General features: G+C 39.8%; 1 protein-coding gene across 2 annotated transcripts in view; it reads left to right on the top strand.

Moving 5' to 3' along the window:
* ATP13A4 (ATPase 13A4) overlaps positions 1–18365 on the top strand; it is a 128019-nt gene extending 109654 nt beyond the window's left edge. Inside the window, exons 26-30 of one of the 2 annotated variants that reach the window (XM_025286361.3) lie at positions 5079–5250; positions 5926–6119; positions 7426–7514; positions 11012–11092; positions 17762–18365. In XM_025286361.3, the coding sequence (XP_025142146.3) occupies positions 5079–5250; positions 5926–6119; positions 7426–7514; positions 11012–11092; positions 17762–17974 (749 nt within the window). In that variant the 3' untranslated portion in view covers positions 17975–18365. The remainder of the gene's footprint in view (positions 1–5078; positions 5251–5925; positions 6120–7425; positions 7515–11011; positions 11093–17761) is intronic. The other variant, XM_006059758.4, reaches the window with a different exon arrangement.
* The last annotated feature ends 2910 nt before the right edge of the window (positions 18366–21275 follow it).

Here is a 21275-nt window from a genome sequence, read left to right on the forward strand (position 1 = left end):
GTCAAGTCCACCAAGGACTTCCTTGCTGTCAACAATACTGATCACTTCTCTTTCCTCATTGTACTTGAATCTCTCAACAGCACTCTCCTTCTTTAAAAGGTTTCTTCTCTTGGTTTTTGTGATGCCACTTACTCCTGAATCATCTGTCGCTTTAAAGAATACAGCTTCCCCATCTTTAGCTGGCCTCTGCTTCTTTAAGCATGTGTGTGTGTGTGTTTATGTGCGCTTAGTCGTGTCCAACTCTTTGCAACCCCATGGACTGTAGCCTGCCGGGCTCCTCTGTCCATGGAATTTCCCAGGCAAGAATACTGGAGGAGGTCTCTATTTCCTATTCCAGGGGATCTTCCTGACCCAGGGATCAAACTTGCATCTCCTGCATACCCTGCATAGGCAGGCAGATTCTTTACCACTGTGCCACCTACCTGTGCTCTGACTTTCAGAGTGTTCCAAGGCTTGCGTGTTCTTAGGTTCTCTTGTCTTTTCAATCTACACCATCCCCAAAGTGATTTCAGCCAACTCTATGAATTTAATGTCACCCATATGATGATGAATCCCAAATTTGTGTCTCTAGCCTTGATGTCTATCCCAAGCTCTGGAAATGCAGCTGCTAAGCATCTAATCTTAGCTATTTAACAGTATGGAGACTTCAGAGGCCCAAACAGAACATTTTATTTCATCAGACCTGAGAGTCAACAAATTATTAAATATTTACTGAGTATCTGGTTTGTACTACTTACTGTAGTAGGCAATTAAAATACTTCAGTGGAAAAAAAATAAAAATTCTTTTCCTTGTGAAATCTACATTCTATTAAAATAATACCACAATCTAGCAAGTTGTTCAAATTGAAGACCCAGAGTCATCCTTAATTTTCCTTTTTTCTTCACCTTTACATATAATATATCTGCAATTCCTGTTGCCTCTGCCTCCAAAAAATATCCTGCCTCCTTGCTCGCCATCCCCAGTGTAGCTACGGTCACAAAGCCATGTCACCTCACTTAAGGATTTCTGTGATAACCCTCACAATTGATCTTGCTTCCACTCTCGCTGCTTTGTCTTCACCCCAATTTACCTTTTACACAATAGTAAAAGTGTTACTTTTTTTACATGTAAATTTTGTTGTCATCCTTTCTATTTCCACCAAGTCTGAAATCTTACAAGAGCCAGCTCCTGCCTACTTCTCTAAATTCACCTCTAACCATATTGCAACTCAGGTCCTTGTTCTAGACACCCTGGTTTTTCTGTCTTGTGAACATTGCCAACTGTGGTCACCTCAGCATCTTTTTTTTTTTTTTTTTTTTTGCTATTTTCTTTGCCTAAAATACTCTCCCAGTAGAACTGCCTATGGCTTTGGCTTTTTCTTTAGAGCCAGATCTTAGCTTAAATGTCACCACCTCAGAAAGGTCATTTAAACAGTGACCAAGCCAGTTATTCTCCATCACTCATTCTGCTTTGTTGTTTTCATGCTACTTTCTGCAATCTGAAATTATGGCATTAATCTCTGTTTGTATCTGTTTTTGCCTGCTTTTCTTCTCTCAGTGTGTACACTGCATGAGAATAGCGCCTGATCTACCCTGATTACTGCTGTATTCCCAGTACTTCTGACAGTGCCTGACACATCAGAGGAGCTCATTAAATATTTGTTAAATCTACCATAAGAACATTCTTGGACAGTCCTTACTGTTAACAGAGTAATTCTTCACATCAAGTCAGCTCTGTCTCTCTGTAACTTTCACCCATCTCAGTTCTCAGTTCTGCCATTTGGGAAGACAGAGAATAATCTGATTTTTCTGCCAAAATAGTCCTTCAGATATTTGAAAACAGCTCTCATTTTCTTTGGTGATTCTTCTCTTGCCCATAACAAACATTTCCAGATTTTTATCTATTTTTTGATAAATATACTTGACTCTTTAATGTTTTTATGATTAATAAAATTAATTAATATAATTCATTGTGAAAATAAAATGGAAAACATTACAAGATATAACAAAGATGAAATCCACCTATATTCTACTATCCAGAGCTAACCAATGGAGGCATTTTGACATATTTCCTTCATATATATGTCTATACATATACATGTATTTGAATTATGTTTCCTATATTATTTTGCATCTTGATTCTTTTTGTTTACCTTTATGCCCACTTTTTAATGTCATTAAATATTTTCAACCTTTTTGATTGTATTAAATTATACATAATATAAAATTTGCCATTTTCATCATTTTAAGTATACAATTCAGGTACATTAATTACCTTCACAACAGTGTTCAATCATCACCACTATCTATTTCTCATTTTGCATCATCCTGAACAGAAGCTCTTTACCTAATAAGAAATAATTCATATTGCCCTTCTATCCAGTCTCTCATAACCTCTGCTCTACTCACTGTCTCGTTTGCCAATTCAAAATGTTTCAAATAAGTTGAACCATTCAATATGTGTCCCTTTGTTTCTGGCTTATCTCAACATAATACTTTCATATCACCTATGTTGTAGCATGCATTAGAACTTCATTCTTTTTATGGCTGAATAGTATTCCATTATATATATGTATATATCACATCTTGTTTATCCATTTATGTTGATGTGTTGAAACACAATTGATTTTTTTTATTGTGTTGATCATGCAACATAGCTGAATTCATTTTTTTAATTTTATTTATTTTTTTATTTTTATTTTTTTAATTTTATTTTATTTTTAAACTTTACATATGAATTCATTTTTTAACTTTAGTAGTTTTCATGTGGATTCTTTGGGATATCCAAAATATAGGATCATATCACCTGTGAGTAGAGATTGTTTTACTTCTTTCATTCAATTTGAGTGGCTTTTATCTATTTTTCTTCTCTAATTGCTTTAGACAGAATTTCCAATGCAGTGTTGAATAACAATGGTGAACGTGGGCATCTTTGTTTCCTGCCTGATCTTAAGGGGAAAGTTCTCGATCTTTCACCCTTGAGTGTGATGCTAACTGTAGATCTTTTATTACATAATATATAATTGTGGGGATTACATGTAATAAGCTAAATGTATGACAATCTAGTTGAATAGGTACATTAACATTAGTAGCAGGCAAAAACTCCTGCTTTATAGCTCTGTCTCCTTTTATATGGTTATTACAAATTAAATCTTTATCCATTTTGTGCTCAATAACATACATATATAATTATTTCTATGCATTTGTCTTTTATTTTTAATTTTTTTTGCATTTGTCTTTTAGATAATGTAGGAATAAAAAATGAGGTTAAAAGACAAAATTGGAATAATATCGGATTTTATATTTGTCTAAGTAATTACCTTTACTGATGTCAAAAATGAGTATGTCAATAAAGAGAAGTTATTACAAAGGGTTCTTTAAAAAGAATGTCTTTTTGCTTCATTTTAAAATTTCTATTAATACCCTCCTTTTGTTCATATATTATTTGACTGACTTTGTTTAGTTTTTTAAGCATATTAAAGACAGTTATTTTAGAGTCTTTTCCCAGTAAGTCCAATGTTTGGGCTTTCTCAGAAATAATTTGTCAGTTTATCTTATTCCATTAAATATTCTAATGTTGTAACTCAGGAATCAGATTCTTTCCCTTCTCTAGGTCTTGATGTTTTTTGTTTTGCTGCTTTTTGATGGCTGTAGTAGTCCATTTATTTAGTAACTTTTCTGAACTATTTTTTCAAAGATTTGGATCAGTTGTCACATGTGGTCAATACAATCTCTATTGCTTTAGCTTTTGTTCAACTAATATTTTGATGGAAATATCCATGAGTTGAATCCCATGACATGAACAAAGAAATACCTCTCTCAGTATTGCAGACTGGTTCTGTATTGAGGCACTTCAACACATTACCAAGCTTGTGCTGAGTTGAGTGATTATTCAGGGTTAAAACCTTAGGGTCTTTTCTTTCCTGACCATTCATTTTGGCATGCACATGACTTTCTACATTCTCCAAAGGCACAAGTACTTTTGAATACTATAATTTTCCAAATAAATGCTCCTTAACTTTTCTTTCTAAGCCACAAATGGTTATTTTATGTCTCAACTGCAATTTTTTGCTCCCTGTGACTGTGGGTAGCTTGTTAGCTTTACAATGTTTTCAAGGAGTATATGCTGCTTTTCTGCCTTTACTAAGTTTTGTATCAGATGAAAGAGAGACGAACACCTTGCACAGTCCTCAGGTAGTCCCCAGACAGGTTAGAGCCGACACACGTAATTACTTGTCTATAAAGTTTGCTTTTCCCTTCTGTAACCAGGGACCAGGATCCCCTGCTGGGAATGCAGACAACCTTGTTCAAGGTTGCCAGTAAACTAAGGAGGGAGTGGGGCAAGGGCAAGTAGAAAATGGCACAAAGCTTTCCTCTCATTTTTAAGCTATCTTTTTCTTGATTCAGCATCTGCTTGCTTGCTGGAGACTTTTGTCTGTTTTTCAGAGTTCTGACAAGGCTGGTCCTGACACCTTCCTTTTGTCTTTCAATGTTTCTGTGGATGGATGAGATCTTGGAACCACCTAATCTGCCATTTTGCTAATGTCATGCCTTGTTTTGCTATTAGCATTTGAAAGCACTACTTCTTAGTGATTACATGTTGTTTCATTGTAGAGATGTACCACAATTTATTGTAAACAATGCTGTGGTGAACATCTTCCTACATCTCTATGTTTTTAGCTTTAGGATAAATTTCCAGAAGTGGAATAGTTATGTCACAAGTTATGAACATTTTTCAGTCTCTTCATATTTATTGCTAAATTGCCCTGCAGAAGGTATTTTTGTGTCAATTTATGTTTCCACAAGCAGTATATGAGAGTGCTCATTTCATCACTTCCTCATCTATAATTTAATAGTTTGCCTATTCATTAGGGGGGAAAAAAGGTATCTTGTGGTTGTTCTATGTCTTCTCTTTCAAGAATTCCTCATATGACTTAAGTTTGCATGCATTCATTGTTTTATTCCTTCTGTTTGTGATATATTCCAATTTGTCAGTTTCTTTAAATATGTGGGACCAAGAAGTTATACCATACTTCTGATGAAAAATACAAAAATTGCCTCTTGTCATATACCATATAAAACCTGAATTTATTTTGTAGTGAATTTGAATGGTGCCTATCCCAAGCTGGTGCCTTTCAGACCAGCAGGACGGCTGATCTCCCCACCTCTGCTGCTCTCCGTGATTCTCAACATTCTTCTCAGCCTTGCCATGCACATTGTGGGCTTCATTCTGGTTCAGAGGCAGCCTTGGTATTCCTTGGGGATACACAGGTAAGATCACAGCCTTAGATTCTCGCATTCCAATTTCTATCAAACATCATCTGGCCCATGTGTCGAGAGGCAAATGGATCTTCATTCTGTTAAAGGTTTTGGCTTCCTTAATGCCCTTGGCACACAGAGTGTGTCTCTGTAGCACTGTTTGGTGGCTTCATTCATTGGTATTTCTCTTTACTCATTTTGTATGATATTGAACTATGACCATCTTTTATATCTAAGGTGAGCATACATTATAGTTTAGCTAGGCAGCCCTATTTTAAGCTTGATAATTCAATGAAATGGTTAAATTTTTTCCTTTCCTATTGAAATCTGTGCCTGTTGGACAATCAATTGTACAGTCATCCTTCTTGTAAATGTTCAGAAATCTTAAGCAAACAGAGGAAAGAGTCATGACTTACATCTTTTCCTCCCACATAGGTTTACTACATGATTCATGCCCAATTTATTGAATAAGTAACTTTTTGAACCTGTTTATCTATCTATCATTTATTCATCTACCCAAAATATAGATCTACACATGCTGATTTCTTCCTGTTGTACTTTTCAGTGTATTCTTTCCCAAAGTGTAGGCAATTATAGAAGCCTTGGGGGGCACAGAGTCGTGTAAATACATATGCTTCAGAAGGGCTTGTCATCTCACTTCATTAGCCTTTTTGGTTTCCTTTTTAGTGCCTGCACAGTGCAAAATGACACCATTTCAAAGTTAACCATTTCTCCAACTGCTCCAGTAAAGAATGGAACTAATGGTGTCTTCACAAGTTTTGAGAACACTACTATATGGTTCTTGGGAACAATCAACTGCATCATTGTGGCTCTTGTCTTCTCTAAAGGAAAACCATTTAGGCAGCCCACATACAAAAACTGTGAGTAGAATTATAGCGAATCAGAGAAGAGAGCTCATTCTTTGGAGAGGAGAACAGACATGCCTGGCTCGCTCAAGGTGCAGTTCAGAGTTGGTGCTCATCTAGGGTCTTCTGACTTCCACTCCAGGGCTCTGTAAACACATGCAGCCTCATCTCCTGGTCCTTTGCCACCTCCGTCACAGCTGCATAAAATGCTAGAATTTCTTAATCCACCTCTTCCCCTCACTAGAAATGTCTCTAGGTATCTTTTCATGGGATTACTCTGAATTGGGAACCTTGTGCGTGTGTGCTCAGTCATGTCTGACTCTGTAAAACCCCGTGAACTGTAGCCCATCAGGCTCCCCTGTGCATGGGATATGCTTGGTAAGAATACTGGAGTGGGCTGCCATTTCCTTCTCCATGGGATCTTCCTGACCCAGGGATCAAAACTGCGTCTCTTGCATCTCCTGCACTGGCAGGCAGATTCTTTACCACCAGTTGGGAAGACGCATTTAATTCTCTGCTTATCAGAATTCATCTCAGAGGATGTGAGAAGAAGGATTACAGCACTCAATTGGACATGTCTATGACATGTACAGTACAGGTGGTCTGTGTGATTGGCAGTTCTGGGAGCAGGTTCAGCCTGGGAGATCTTGACTATAGATGGTTGAGGCTGATGACCAAAGTACCTCTCATCTTCTTACAGTCTGGGCTGGGAGTGAGGGAGCATGTTAGGAGACGTGAGTGATCTGGTAAGAGACATATATTTATATAGCATCACTCCCTCTCTAAGTGGGAAAATTTAGAAGCACAATTTGAAGAATCAATATCCTCATATAAATCTGTTCAGAGAAAGTTATTTTGCTCTTCTTGGGGTGGGGAACCCGTGGAATGCTGACCTCCACATGCCTGCAATTTAAACATTTCCTGCTGCTGCTGTTCTGTTTATTTACAGCCCTCCCTTTTTCCAGAAAAGGATTTGTATTTGCAAATGATTTGCATTAAAGAGACTTGGATACTTGGATATCCCCAAGGCATTTATTGAAAACATATTTTGTCAATATTACCCAGTATGTTGTTATCTCCCATTTTTATTAATTAAAACATATAGCAAGCATGCTAAAATTTCCACTTAACTCAAGGGCATGCAAAAAATTGTAGAAGTGAGACCCATTTCATAGAAATGAGTACTTTTCATCTATTATGCTTATTTGGATGAAGAAATCAAGTAAATCTAATCAGTGTTAATCAGTATATGTCTGTCAATGGATGTGAGACTTTCTACTTAGATTTCTTTAAATGATAACTTGTATTCTTATTTCCTCAGATATATTTGTCCTTGTGCTGGTCGTACAGCTGAGTGTGTGTCTATTCATTCTATTTGCTGATATTCCAGAATTATATAGGTGCCTGGATGTAAGTCTTATCTCTGGGATATGGTGATATTTTATAGTTATATAAAACCCTGACTTCAAAAACTGGGCTGCAATTGCAATTGACATGGATTCGTGACACCTATTATTCTTTTGAGATGGGAGGATTAAAAAGAATGCTGAATTTATTCATTTTTTTAATTTAAACTAGTCAGGAGATGAAATTCTGTTTAGTCTTGACTTCAAGTATCTAAAAAACATTGAACACTTTACCCTTAAAAGATCCCTGTAAGATTGGAAATCCCATTTATACATTTCCTTTTTCAAATGTGAGAGAATTTTTCCTAAATGGTTTTGTTTTGAAGCTGTTTAAACAGTTTTGCCTGTAACAATTTTGGGGTTAGTTCTCAAATCTGTATTTACATCTTTTTAAAACATCTTAAAAACATGTTTTTCTGTATGTACATACTTAAACGTATTCAAAACTTTTCAAAGATCCATATCTTATCTCAAGAACTCTCTTACATTTTGTAATTTTGAGACAACTTTGGAACTCTATAAGAGACAGAAATTTTACATAGTCAAGCCAGGGAAAATGTATATTTTGATTTATTCTAACTTTTTCTTCTTTTGAATTAGAAGTTAACCATTAATAAATGTCTTTTAGACCAATAAATAGATTACAGAAGAGATGATAAAAGGAACTGAGCTTTTAGTTCTTTGCAAAATTTCCTGTCTGCTTCTCCATCTCAAAGATAAGTTTCATGAGGGCCAACATCCCATCTTATTCATTCTTGTATTTCCAGTGCCTGGCATAGTGAATGGTACATAATGGCAACACCTGATGACTGATCATTGTAGATCAGGTTCCTAAATGTAGACAAACCTTTGAAGTACACAGTGCATTCAAAACCAGCAACACCTTCACAAGCCCACAGTGACATCTGACTTATATGCTAATATCTACATTCAGTTTTTCATTTTTATAATTGTATTACTGTAGCTAACAGTGCAATTGTATTCATGAACTAGACTAGGTACTCATGGAGATAAATGGTCTTTGCCTACCAGCCTTGTAAGTGAGTTAAAATTCCTTAATCCTGTAGAAATTACAGCTTGGGACATGTTGAATTTAGTTATACTCTTTAATAATAAGGGGGTTTCCCTGGTGGCTCAGGGGTAAAGAATTTGTCTGCCAATGCAGGAGACACAGGTTTGATCCCTGGGTCAGGAAGATCTCCTGGAGAAGGAAATGGCAACCCGTTCCAGTATTCTTGCCTGGGAAATCCCATGGACAGAGGAGCCTGGTAGGCTACAGTCTATGGGATCTCAAAGAGTTAGAAACAATTTAGTGACGAAACAACAAAATAGTGAAGACTCTTTTGCATGACTTCAAAAGATTCTGCAAAGAATTATTTCTCACATTAAAATAATTTTTTTATTATTTCATAAAATTATGCATATATTTTATAAAATGAAACTATGCAGGTAAGGAAAATTATAACATTATTGAGTGGATCCTTCCATCTTTGAAAATTCATATATTATAAATGTGTATTTGACTGAGTTATGAAGTTTATTTTATTTTAAATGGAATCATGCTGCTTTGCAACCTAGTTATTGCTCATTTTTTAAAAAATTCATAATTTTTTTTTAAATAGAGAAAACATTCTCATAGTTTAAAATTCAAAAGTTAGAGAAATTGCGTCGTGAAAATCTCCCTTGTCATCCTTGTTCCCGGGTTACCATTCCCTCTCTGTGGAGACAACTTATAACACCAGTTTACTTTGCATACTTTTGGATATGTATTATACACATGTATATATACATTTCTTAAAGGTATATTCTACCACATTTTTACACAAATAATAGCAAACTATTACATTTGTCCAAATCGTCTGATATGGAGATGTCCAGGTGAGATGAGATGTACAAGAAAGTTGTTGGAGAAATTACCCATAGAGGGAGGGGATTAGGCAGCCAGTGAAGGCGGGAGGGGGCCACACTATGATATGAGTCTGATCCCTCTGAAGGACAGAGAGATGGAAGGTGAGCTGAACGAGTCAAGTTTCAGACTGCAGCACAATTCCAGGAAAGTCAAGCCAAAGTTGCCCATCAGAGGTGTCTCACAAGAATGAGTGTGGGTAGAAGCCCTGGGGTCCTCACTTATTAACTCTGAGCCGACCATGCATGCAGAGTGTGGTCACCGAGTGAGTATGGTGGTAGATTCTAAGCATGCTGGTAGTTAGAGGGTTTGCCTTTTGTCCTCCAAGCAGCAGGAGATCCAGGTGAAGCATTTTCACGGCTTCCACAACCACACACACAATCCTGCACTTCGCTCTTTCATGTAACAGTATATTTTGGTGATTGTTGCATATTAGCAACAATCTTATTCTAATGTAGTATTTCAATGTCTGTCTATGTATACCATAATTTATATGAGTCCCCTATTGACAAACATTAAATTGCTTCTAATTTTTAACTATTACCAGCAAATAAAATAACTCTACACATATATTATTTCAGCCATGTATATCTCTAAGAGAAATTCCTTGAAATGGATTTGAACTTTGAATTTTAATATCACTGCCCTTCATAGAATTGTACACCTTTTATCCTCACCAAAGTATAAGGCAGCGTTTGAGGCAGCGCCAGGTGCATAAGAGTATACTTGGCTTCCATTCACTCATTCATTCATTTGTTAATGCATTCAACATGAATATGTAAATATTATGTGCCTGGGGAGGGGTTAGGGAAGATAGAGAGAAAGAGGGGCAAAAGATAGGTAGTGACAACCTGTTTCATCTCTGATTTCTGCATTGGTGAGAAGCCTTGTCATGACACAGCCTGGGAAGCTGTACGCACGGTCCTGAGGGGGAAGCCCTGACTTAGGGCTCCAACTAGAACTCAGCTGAAGGGAGATATGAGACCACAGAGAAGAGGCTTGACAGGTGTACCCCCAGAATCTCCTGGGAGTAGAGCCACATTCCTGTATTCCCTCATAAAAACAAAACAAAGCAAGTAAACAAGAAACACTTTGGGGACTTCCCTGATGGTCCAGTGGCTAAGACTGTACTCCCAGTACAGAGAGCCTGGGTTCAATCTCTGGACAAGGAACTAGATTCCACATACTACAACTAAGACTCAATGCAGCTAAATAAATAAAAATTTTAATAAAACCCCAAAAAACACTTTTACTATTTTTTTTGTGTGCAAAATAACCAAATTTATTTTAGAAAATTTAGAAATTACAGAGAGGTAAAAAGAAGAAAGAAGAAAGATAAAAGAAAGCAACAATCAGTCCCCAAGTTATTGGAATCATTGAGTATAATACTTCCATATTTTCGGTGCATTGATGCATAGACATACTTATGTATATAAAATGTATATGTATGTATATAAATGTAATACAACGTACACGTCTATGCATGGGCTTATTACATATGTAATTTGAAACCTATGAAAAAGTACACTATGAACAGCATGAACTTTTTGCAGCATGATTTGTCTTCAAACTGATTGTACTTCATCTCCCACCAGCTGCTCTGCACTCCTGTCCTGTGGAGGGTCTACATTGTCATTATGCTGAGCTCCAATTTCATTGTGTCCCTTGTGGTGGAGGTAAGTGCCCTCGAGTTGCTGATACCTGGTTGGGTTGGTGGAGGCCATTCTCTGGGAGTCCAAAAAGGAACAGCTTTAGCCAAAAAAGTTCAGCAGTGCAAGGGGCTCCCTTCCTTGGCAACATGAGCAATGATGGTTCCCTGTGATGAATTCCAAACAGGGCATTAGTTTTCCTGTCTGTAAAGTGGGGCTGGGGAGGATGGAGTAAGGTCTTATCCATATCTAAAATTCACATATAGAGAGCCAACTAAATTTATTTTTTGAAATTGAGATATCAGTCACATATATTAGATTCACTTATTTAAAGTGTACAGTTCAGTGGTTTTTTTGGTATGTTCACTGAGTTGTGTAACCACCACCACTTTCTAATTCCAGAACATTCTCATTACCCCAAAAGAAATCTCATACCCATTAGTGGTTGCTTATTATTTCCCCTTTTTCCTCCTTCACCCCCTGCTAACAACTAGTCTGCTTTCTGTCTCTATGAATTGGCCTATTCTGGTCATTCCATGGAAAGGGGATCATATGATATGTGGCCTGTTGTGTCTAGCTTCTTTCCCTGAACAACTTGGATCATTTTACTTTACAGATGGGAAATGAGATTCACAGTAAGTTTTTCCTGACTTTTATTCTTTATGCTCCATTTCCTCGGTAAAATGAGCTGGTGCCCCCCTTTTCCCTTACTATGTGCTTTACTCGCTGCTTCAGTGCTGTCAAAGTCTCCAGTTCTTAAGGCTTTCTTTTGGGGAGAGTTAAGGCATCCAGTTTGCACCCCAGAAAAGTCATCCGGTTTGAAGAAGGATAAGCTATAAAACTCCATCTGTCCTCATCCTGCTCTCGCAAACCCAGGATGGTTCCAGTGAGGGGGGATTCATGGTGGGCTGGGGGCCCCGGGGCCTGTCGTCCCTGCAGTGTCTTGTAAGCACAGAGACTTCTTTACAGAGCACAGTGAAGGTTGCACAGGAGCTGGTGGCAGAAGAGAACACAGAATTAGGGTAAGGAGCATCTCTCTACATGCTAAACCAGGGCTTCCCAAACTTGAGTGGGCATCAGAATTCCCTGGAGGGCTTGTTAGAACACAGATTGTCCAGCCCTGCCACCAGCATTTCTGATTTGGTAGGTCTGCAGTAAATACAAGCTTTAGTTTTTCCAGTAGGTTGCCAGGTCATTCTGATGCAGCTGACTCAGGAACCACAGTAAAGAGCCCTATGCTAAACCATACGGTCCCCAAAGCCACCAGATTAATCAAAGAGCATCACCATGAGAATCCTCTTAAGGAGTTGCAAAAAGATTGTCTGCCGGGAGCCGGCATATTGCATATTGAGTGCATATTGCATGTTGAGTGCAGCACTTTCCACAGCATCATCTTTCAGGATCTGGAATAGTTCAACTGGAAGTCTATCACTGCCAGGAGCCAGCGTGAGGAACTCCTCCCGTGGCAAAGGTCATGAGGAAGGAGGCTCGGCATACGCAAAGGCGGGATCGAGCCTCAGGAGTCCCCCTGGAAATTCTCGAACATCTACCCCCAAAACCAGAGTCTGCCTACTTTTTGCTTTGTGTTTACACCTACACCTCTGACTTTACGGGGGCTGTCCCCCACTACATCTCTCTGAAAAAAGAGTTAGCTTACAGCTCCAGTTAACAATTCCTGGGTGTGACAGTGTTTCAACCTACAAACTCCTTTGGAAATCCTCTAGCCTGCCTGAATAGGTTTTTCGGGCCACATGTGATTGCTCAGAGCCTCCCAACTGTGAGAGGCATGAGATGTTCTAAACTATCTAAACACAGATTCCTTTGAGCAGTTAAAAGATTGATTAGAAATTGTATTGGTGAAGGGATTTTCACTTGTTGGGCTAATGTTTGCTGCTAAGTCTCCATATCCCTTACCTGCTGTGTCCCTGGCAGTGTATTGATTAATATAATTGGTGTAAGTAGTAGCTTTAATGTTTGTAACCTGGGACCCTTGAGTTAACGCTTTTTCTTGTTATAGCCCACCACACCTTTGCTCTGTAGGAATGCAACTTTATCTAATGCTTTTGGAGGGTGGCTCCTGACCAATCACCTTTAGAGAAAAGTAAGTTTTCTGAAGAAAGGGTCTTAGAATGTTAACAGGCCTCCGGGCCAGAAGATGATGCAAATCACCTAAGCTTTTGCATATGATAAGTTTGCAGTAAGAAAGTCGGGCTTGCTGCATGACTCTACCCCTTCCCCCATTATCCTCTATGCATAACTTAAGGTATAAAAACTACTTTGAAAAATAAAGTGCGGGCCTTGTTCACCAAAACTTGGTCTCCCCATGTCGTTCTTTCTCTCACCTTCTGGCTGAATTATTCAGCCTCTTTTCTCCACTGAATTTCCTCACTGAGCTATCCTTATTTCAGCCTCTTTTCTCCACTGAATTTCCTCACTGAGCTATCCTTATTCTATTACTCTTTATATCCTTAATTAAAGTTTAATTAAGCAGTTGTTTCCTGATCCTCGCCGACGCCGTCCCCGCTTCGAATTCCCTGGATCCACCGGGGCTAGACCCCAACAATTGTCCTTGCCCTTTAAGGGATAATCTTATGTGTAGATTTTATTCCTGTCCATGATCACTTTATTTCCTCTGTTTCAAACATCTTTCTCCATTTCTACATACTGAAATACCATCCCATCCTCTGTGGCACAGCTGTGGTATTATCCTGTTCATGAATTTTTCCTGATGCATGGATCAGTTAGGCAAGTAGCAAAGCTCAGCTCACAGTGGTTTAAACAATAAAGATATTTATTAACTCACTTAGCAAGAAGATTGGAAGCCAGTGGCTTCAGGTCTAGTTTAGGGTCTCTATGGCATTATTGGGAATCTGCATTCTTCTACCTTTCTGTCTCACCATCCTTATAAGCTGACCTTTCATATTTGTGCTTGTTGCTTATGGTGCTCAGCTTAGCTCCCATGCAGCTGTGTTAGCTGGGTTTGAGGTCTGTTTTCAGTGCAGGTAAAAAAAAAATGGAAGAAGAGGTACCAGCAAGCTTTTTTTCTCACAAGTATGAACCTTTTATCAGGGAACAAAAAATTTTCCTGCAGCTCACCAGTGAGCTTCCTCTTATGTCTCATTGCTTAGAACTATGTCTCATTGTCAGCTTTAGTAGGAAAGGATTCTGGTAAAGTGGATCTATGCCAAAAACTTAGACAAATTGTCCTGGACTAGTTATAATTTTTTTAAGGTGGCAAGGAGGAGCCAGGAGGAAAGGCTTGTAGGGTAATCAAGCAACAAAGCCTGCCATAAGCCCCCTACAGAAAACCATTCTCCTTCAGTATATTTGCAGATAAGAATATAGTTGCAGAGTAGATTACTTGACTTTGAATCCTGGCTCCACCCTTTCTTGCTGGCTGATTTTGGTCAAGTTTCTATACTTCTCTGAGTCTCTGTTTCCTCATCTGCAAATTGATGATAATAATAGTAACTCATCTCATAGAGTTGGGCTTCCCAGGTGGCTCAGTGGTAAAGAATCCACCTGCCAATACAGGAGACGTGGGTTTGATCTCTGGCTTGGGAAGATCTCCTGGAGAAGGAAATGACAGTCCACTCCAGTATTCTTGCTGGGCAAATTGCATGGACAGAGGAGTCTGGCAAAGGGCTTCCCTCATGGCTTAGTCGGTAAAGAGTCTGCCTGCAGTGCAGGAGACCTGAGTTTGATGCCTGGGTTAGGAAGATCCTCTGGAGAAGGAAATGGCAACCCATTCCATTATTCTTGCTTGGAGAATCCCATGGACAGAGGAGCTTGGCAGGCTACAAGCCATGGAGTTGCAAGAGTCGGACATGACTTAGAAACTAAACCACCACCAGATGAGCCTGGCGGGCTGAAGTCCATAGGGTCACAAGAAGTTGGACACTACTGAGCATAAAGGTTTATTCAATTCTTAAATTTAAGAAGTGAGCCTGTCCACCTCCACCCCCACTCCCCCACCCCCACCCCACCCCACATATGGAGAAGGTAATTTGATATGCACAAAACAAGTCTGAATGAGACCTTATTATACTTGCTAATCTCACGATCTAACAACCTCCTTCTTATAGGCAGAGGAGCTAATGTGGACAGCTTTAACAGCCCTCCTTGTATTACTTATGTATTTGTGTGGATATGTAAGTGTATATATATGTATGTATGTATATATAGATATATATGAATTGTTTGAATTGTTTGTCAAGAGTTCATGTGATAAAATTTTTGTTGTTTCTTGTTTGTTTTTTAGAGAAATGGTGTGTTATCAAGGCTTTCCTTTTGTTTCTCCTTCTGTATCTAATTTACAATGTAGAATGACAGGACAAATATCCAAGTGCTTTCTTTGGTTTCCCCTTTCAGAGCAGCAAAGTAATATAGGTTATCACATTTCTAGAATAGTAACAAAGTTCAAGATATGGTGGAGAGCACTAAAGTCTTTCTGTGTGTTTGTGTGTGTGTGTGTGTGTGTGTGTTGATTTGTTTTGTCTGAAGTCTGCTAAGATTTCCTGGATGTAAGTTGGATTTTAAAATCTTTAATTAAATACCCATGATCCTACCTTATCCTAGCTCTAAAGAGAACTACTGTTCTCTAGTTAATTAAGGACAAAAAAACTTTGCTGTGGGAATGTAGAAGAACAGGTCTGGCGAGGTGTTTCCTAAGGTTTCCAAGATGCTGATGAGATAGCTATGTGAGTATTTAACTGATCAGCAGATGATCAATTTTTAGAGGAATATTCAGACTAGCTCTTCTCTTTGATTTCCATAAGCAGTGTACTCAGATGTCAAAGATGGGTGGATTTTAGGAAACCACTATCTCTAGCAAAATTCCTTGTAGAATCCTACAGAATTAACTCTTTCAGTTTAGCAAAAACACCAGTGACAGACAGCAAAACTAGTTCTAATTCTGAGGGACCTCTTAGGCCCTCATATTTTCCTCTTTGTTTCTTTCATGATAACTTCTAAGATGGTCTATCTCTGTGGCCACACGTGATAAAACAATGAAATTAACATGATAACCTCTTAGGCACTATGTGTTATAAGTTACAACTTGAGCTCTATTCAAGGTTCAGTTTAACTCATGACATAAAATGTTTTTGAAGAGACATATCTTTTGCTATCTTAGAAAAAGGATTGCAATGAAATATTTGTAGGGGAAGTTTAGAGGTTTATATGAAAAAGGCTGCAATGCCAAACCCTTTGTTAAATGAATAGTTCAGAAGAATGGTAAAGGGAGGCAGCTATGCCATGCCATGCCATGCCCTGCACTGTAACAGGAGCTGCTGCTGCTGCTGCTAAGTCACTTCAGTCGTGTCCGACTCTGTGTGACCCCATAGACAACAGCCCACCAGGCTCCCCCATCCCTGGGATTCTCCAGGCAAGAACGCTGGAGTGGGTTGCCATTTCCTTCTCCAATGCATGAAAGTGAAAAGTGAAAGCGAAGTTGCTCAGTCGTGTCCAACTCTTAGCGACCCCATGGACTGCAGACTACCAGGCTCCTCCATCATGGGATTTTCCAGGCAAGAGTACTGGAGTGGGGTGCCATCGCCTTCTGTGGTAACAAGAGTTATACAATCCCAATGACAAATCCAAGAGGACAGAATTATTATTTCTAATCACTGAGGCTCAGATGGGATAATTAATCTGCACACAGGAGGTAGGTGTCAGAGCTGGGACTCAGATTCAAATCTGTCCAACTCCAAAACTGTGGCCCACATTCCCAGTTTTACCTGTGTTCAAGGTTACACAATGATATGCTGGGATATACTTGGTTTCTATAAGGTCAATACCATTTGGTATTTTAAGTGTCATTTATATTAAATTAGCAGCAGCATATTAAGTCATGTATAGATGTGATATGGAGTGAACTGCAGAATTTAGATGCTTTTACTGCTTCCCTGGTGGCTCAGATGGTAAAACGTCTGTCTACAATGCGAGAGACCTGGGTTTGATCCCTGGGTCGGGAAGATTCCCTGGAGAAGGAAATGGCAACCCACTCCAGTACTCTTGCCTAGAAAATCTCATGGGCGGAGGAGCCTGGTGCAGGCTACTGTCCATGGAGTCGCAAAGAGTCGGACACAACTGAGCGACTTCACTTCACTTTCACTGCTTCCCTGATAGTTCAGTTGGTAAAGAATCTGCCTGCAATGCAGGAGACCCCAGTTCAATTCCTGGGTTGGGAAGATCAGCTGGGGAAGGGATAGGCTACCCACTTCAGTATTCTTGGGCATCACTTGTGGCTCAGCTGGTAAAGAATCTGCCTGCAATGTGGGAGACCTGGGTTGAATCCCTGGATTGGGAAGATCCTCTGTAGAAGGGAAAGGCTACTCACTCCAATATTTTGGCCTGGAGTATTCCATGGACTGCAAAGAGTTGGGCTTGCAAAGAGTCGGACACAACTCATCAACTTTCACTTCACATTTAAGATACAGATGAAATTCAAAAGAAATTTCATCCTTGAGGCAGACTACTTCAAGCTATGTTTCTGTTTCAGAAACTCTCTTCCAGAAGTGTTTCTTAAATGTAAAAGTTTGAGAGGTCTTGACCTCTCATGTGAAATTACCTTGGGAGGCAGAGACTTAAGATCTTTGTCAAGCTAGATTGAAGCAGTCAATGCAGTAGTGCCTTATGAGGACTATATTCTGGAAACAACCTCTGATTGTAAACAATAACTCTTTTATTTTGCAGGAGGCCATTATTGAAAATAGAGCCCTATGGATGATGATCAAAAGATGTTTTGGCTATCAGTCAAAAAGCCAGTACCGGATATTGCAGAGAGCCTTGGCCAATGACCCCAGCTGGCCCCCAATAAACCAGACCTCCTACTCTGATATGCCAGAATGTGGCAGGGGAGTGTCTTACAGCAACCCAGTGTTTGAGAGCAACGAGGATCAACTATGAAGACAATGTGATATCCAAGTTTATATAACATAGAAACAATGACAAAAGGGACCAATTTCAGTTATTTTACTTTTTTTTTAAGCAACAAGACTCTTATAATATCAGTTGGAGGTTTTGGAATCAAAAACCTATCCAATCATGGTGACAAATTAAAGTCTTTTTGATAAGATACTTTCTACAGAGCTGAACACTGCCCTAAGGAGAACATTTTTCTCCTGGCTTCTGGAAGTATTAGAGGTGTTCAACGACTCAAGAATATCCCAGGGATGGCAATGGGCCAAGAGATTGCCTGGCTGAAGGAGAAGGAGAGTATGTAATCTTTCTTCTTAGATGTATATGTTTTAATGAGTTGAGGGAAAGTAGCATAGAACTATAAACATGTTAAAGATCATTTTTGAATTCTTATTTCATTGATGGAAAAACAAATGCTGGAGAACCATCACACTGCTCCTTACTGTCTGGTTTCCTTTCCTTTGTGGTACTTTTCAGATCTGAGATGTTTTCTTCTATTTCTGGCCTCTCCTGTGTATTAGTAAGGACAGGCTAAGCCCATGCTGTAATAACAAGCAACTCCAGTATCTCAGTGTCTTTACACTCAAGAACGTCTTTCTTGACCCAGGTGACTCTTTAGAATAGCCCTCCTCAGGACGGTGACTGCTCCAATCTGGTGGTTCCACTGACTCAACACAAGAACTCCGTGTGTACTTGGAGGGAAGGAAAGTGCAGGCTCTTCACTGTGCCAAGGTGGCACACATCTCTCCCATCACTCACAATTCATTAACCAGGAATTTGGCAAAGGAGCTTGGAAGTAGAGTCTCCTTAGCGCTGGCTTCATGGGTTTGCAATCTGGTGGTCAAACCAGGGCTCAGAAAGCTCCCATTCTTGGTTTGGTACTCTGCTGTTGCCATCTTGACATTCTTAATTTTTAACAAGCATCCCCACAGATTGTCTAGTTGGTCTGGCTTACATTCCTGGGGAAGAAAGGGAAGTAGGCCACATCACAGAGCACTAGAACTGTCCACTAAACTGTCTCCTAACCCTCTGGTCTTCTTCGTTTTAGGAACCCCTCATCTTGTGTGCCCAGTTCCAGAAATGTTTACCCCTTTGTTCCATTATTTTTGAGAAAAGTTAGTCTTGTGCTACAACATTATATTATCATTAACATAAGTCCTCGTACAACCTATGCATTTCTTAAGTTTGAGGCTTTAGTTTTTAGAAAGCAAAATTTTCCCTTAATTTATCACTCCTACAGTTTGCTTATATTGAATTCACTTGGCATAGAAAACACCCAGGTTTCTGTTAGCTCAGCAGACAGCACTGAATTCTAGGAAAACATCCACAAATAGTATTTTTAAGGCAAAAGCAACATTTTCATGGCAAACAGCTAATTCTAAGTGAATATTCGGGGCAGAGAGTGAGTCCCTGACTGACTTGGCTACTTACCAAGAATATCTGCAAGCATTCCCTTCCTCTGCTGGACTCCCGAGCATTGTCAGTGCCTTGTGACTGCAGATAATTCTGGAACATGGTGTTTCTCAGACACAAAGACACCTTGTTCCTTCTGGTTTTAAAATAGCGAGTGGAGAATCATTAAAACAGGCTGCAGGATCATTGTCTTCCTCAGTACAGAAAGGAATGTTTCCTTTTACAAAGTCAGCCTTGGCAATGATAGGACAGCTCTAAATGTCTTTTCTAAAACTAATAGTTGTTCTCATTTTTCAAAAGTTGTGGGCAGGGGCAAGCTGGAGACAGCCTACAGCCTAGTGATGAGCAAGCATGGGCGCACCCTTCACACTTTGAAGAGCCCCCTCTCACCAATTATGTCACCTCCACTAGCCATCTGAGTTACTTAGTTCTCCCGGAACTCAGACAAGGGAGGGCTTACCGTCCCCACGTTACAGACAAGAAAGCTGAGATTCAGGGGAAGGAGAGCACAGCCAGACCTTGGACACACATCTTCTGAGCAAACCTTCTGTAACCTCCAAATGCCTCCTAATTACTAAGCTCCAACAAGGGCAGGGTGCACGGTGTGATCTCACAGTCAAACAAAGAGTGAAATTCTTCTTTGTCAGGTGCAAAGAGGCAAGCCTTTGTAATACCAGCACCTCCAGTTCAAAAGAATCTCAGGCAGCCTGCCAGCCTTGGACTAGAGGTGTGTTAAAACCCCAAACCACAGGTGTTTGTTTGTTTTTCTGCAACTCAGTTGCTTTTGTCTTGATCAAAAGTGATTCCATCCTCAGCAATTCACACACAGCTGGCAGGGAACAGGGGTGGAAAACTCTGGTTCCTTACCCACCAAACAGCCCTAAAGCCTTGGCCAAAAGGGACTTGTTCTAAGCATGGTTCTTGAGACGAACTAGATCTTAGAGGCAGTGAGTAAAAGAACAGGAAATGTTTAACCAGGAAAAATGGAGATTCGAGAGATGCCAGAATGGCATTCAAATACTTGAAGGGGTTAACCTGAGAGGGAAAGTTCTGACTAGGATCTGGTGGCTCCACCAATGGGTGAAGACCATGGTGGGAATGGCTTTGGGCTGACACGAAGACTGCTGCCTTATTAGTCAGCGTGGACAGAGGTGGAAGCTGGGGACCTCACAAGGTGTGCACTCCCTGACACTGGTGTCTGCAACGGGTATTCGAAGATCAATTAGCAAAGGAAGTCAAGTATCAGATGAAACTCAGTTACCTGCTGGATTCCTTTTAGACTTGATAGCCTGGATCTCAGCCTCCAACTGAGTTTTTATGACTGCTGCATGCACAAAACAGCAGCTGGACCCTGTGGGGGGCTGGGCGGGGGAGGTCCTGTGGTGAGGATACACAGGCTGACTGCTCTGTCACTTGGAAGGTGGCTTCCGATAGGGACAGGAATCTAGAAGAAAGCTGCACAGTGAGGGGTCCTGACTGACAAATTGACAACTGGGGGATACTTCTGATGTATTTTCTCAGAAAGAAATGTTTGAAATATTTAAGAAAAAGAACATGAGAAAGTGCCCCAAACCCAAGGGCCGCACTACTCATACCCAATGTGCTTTCCTGACCAGGACATAGAGGAGAAAAGGACACAGTCACTTGGTCTAAATCATTTGGGAGAGTCCCTGGTATCTTCTTTTACCATCTGAGCCACCAGAGAAGTCCCTAAAAGTAGCAGTGGTGTTTAAATTTTCTACTGGAGTGGGTAGCCATTCCCTTCTCCAGGGGATCTTCCTGACTCAAGATCAAACCTGGGTCTCCTGCACTGCAGGCAGATTCTTTTACCACTACTTCCTTGGTGGCTCAGAGAGTAAAGAATCTGCCTGCAATT

The sequence above is a fragment of the Bubalus bubalis genome, chromosome 1, assembly GCF_019923935.1.
Source record: "Bubalus bubalis isolate 160015118507 breed Murrah chromosome 1, NDDB_SH_1, whole genome shotgun sequence".
Classification (NCBI taxonomy): Eukaryota; Metazoa; Chordata; class Mammalia; order Artiodactyla; family Bovidae; genus Bubalus; species Bubalus bubalis.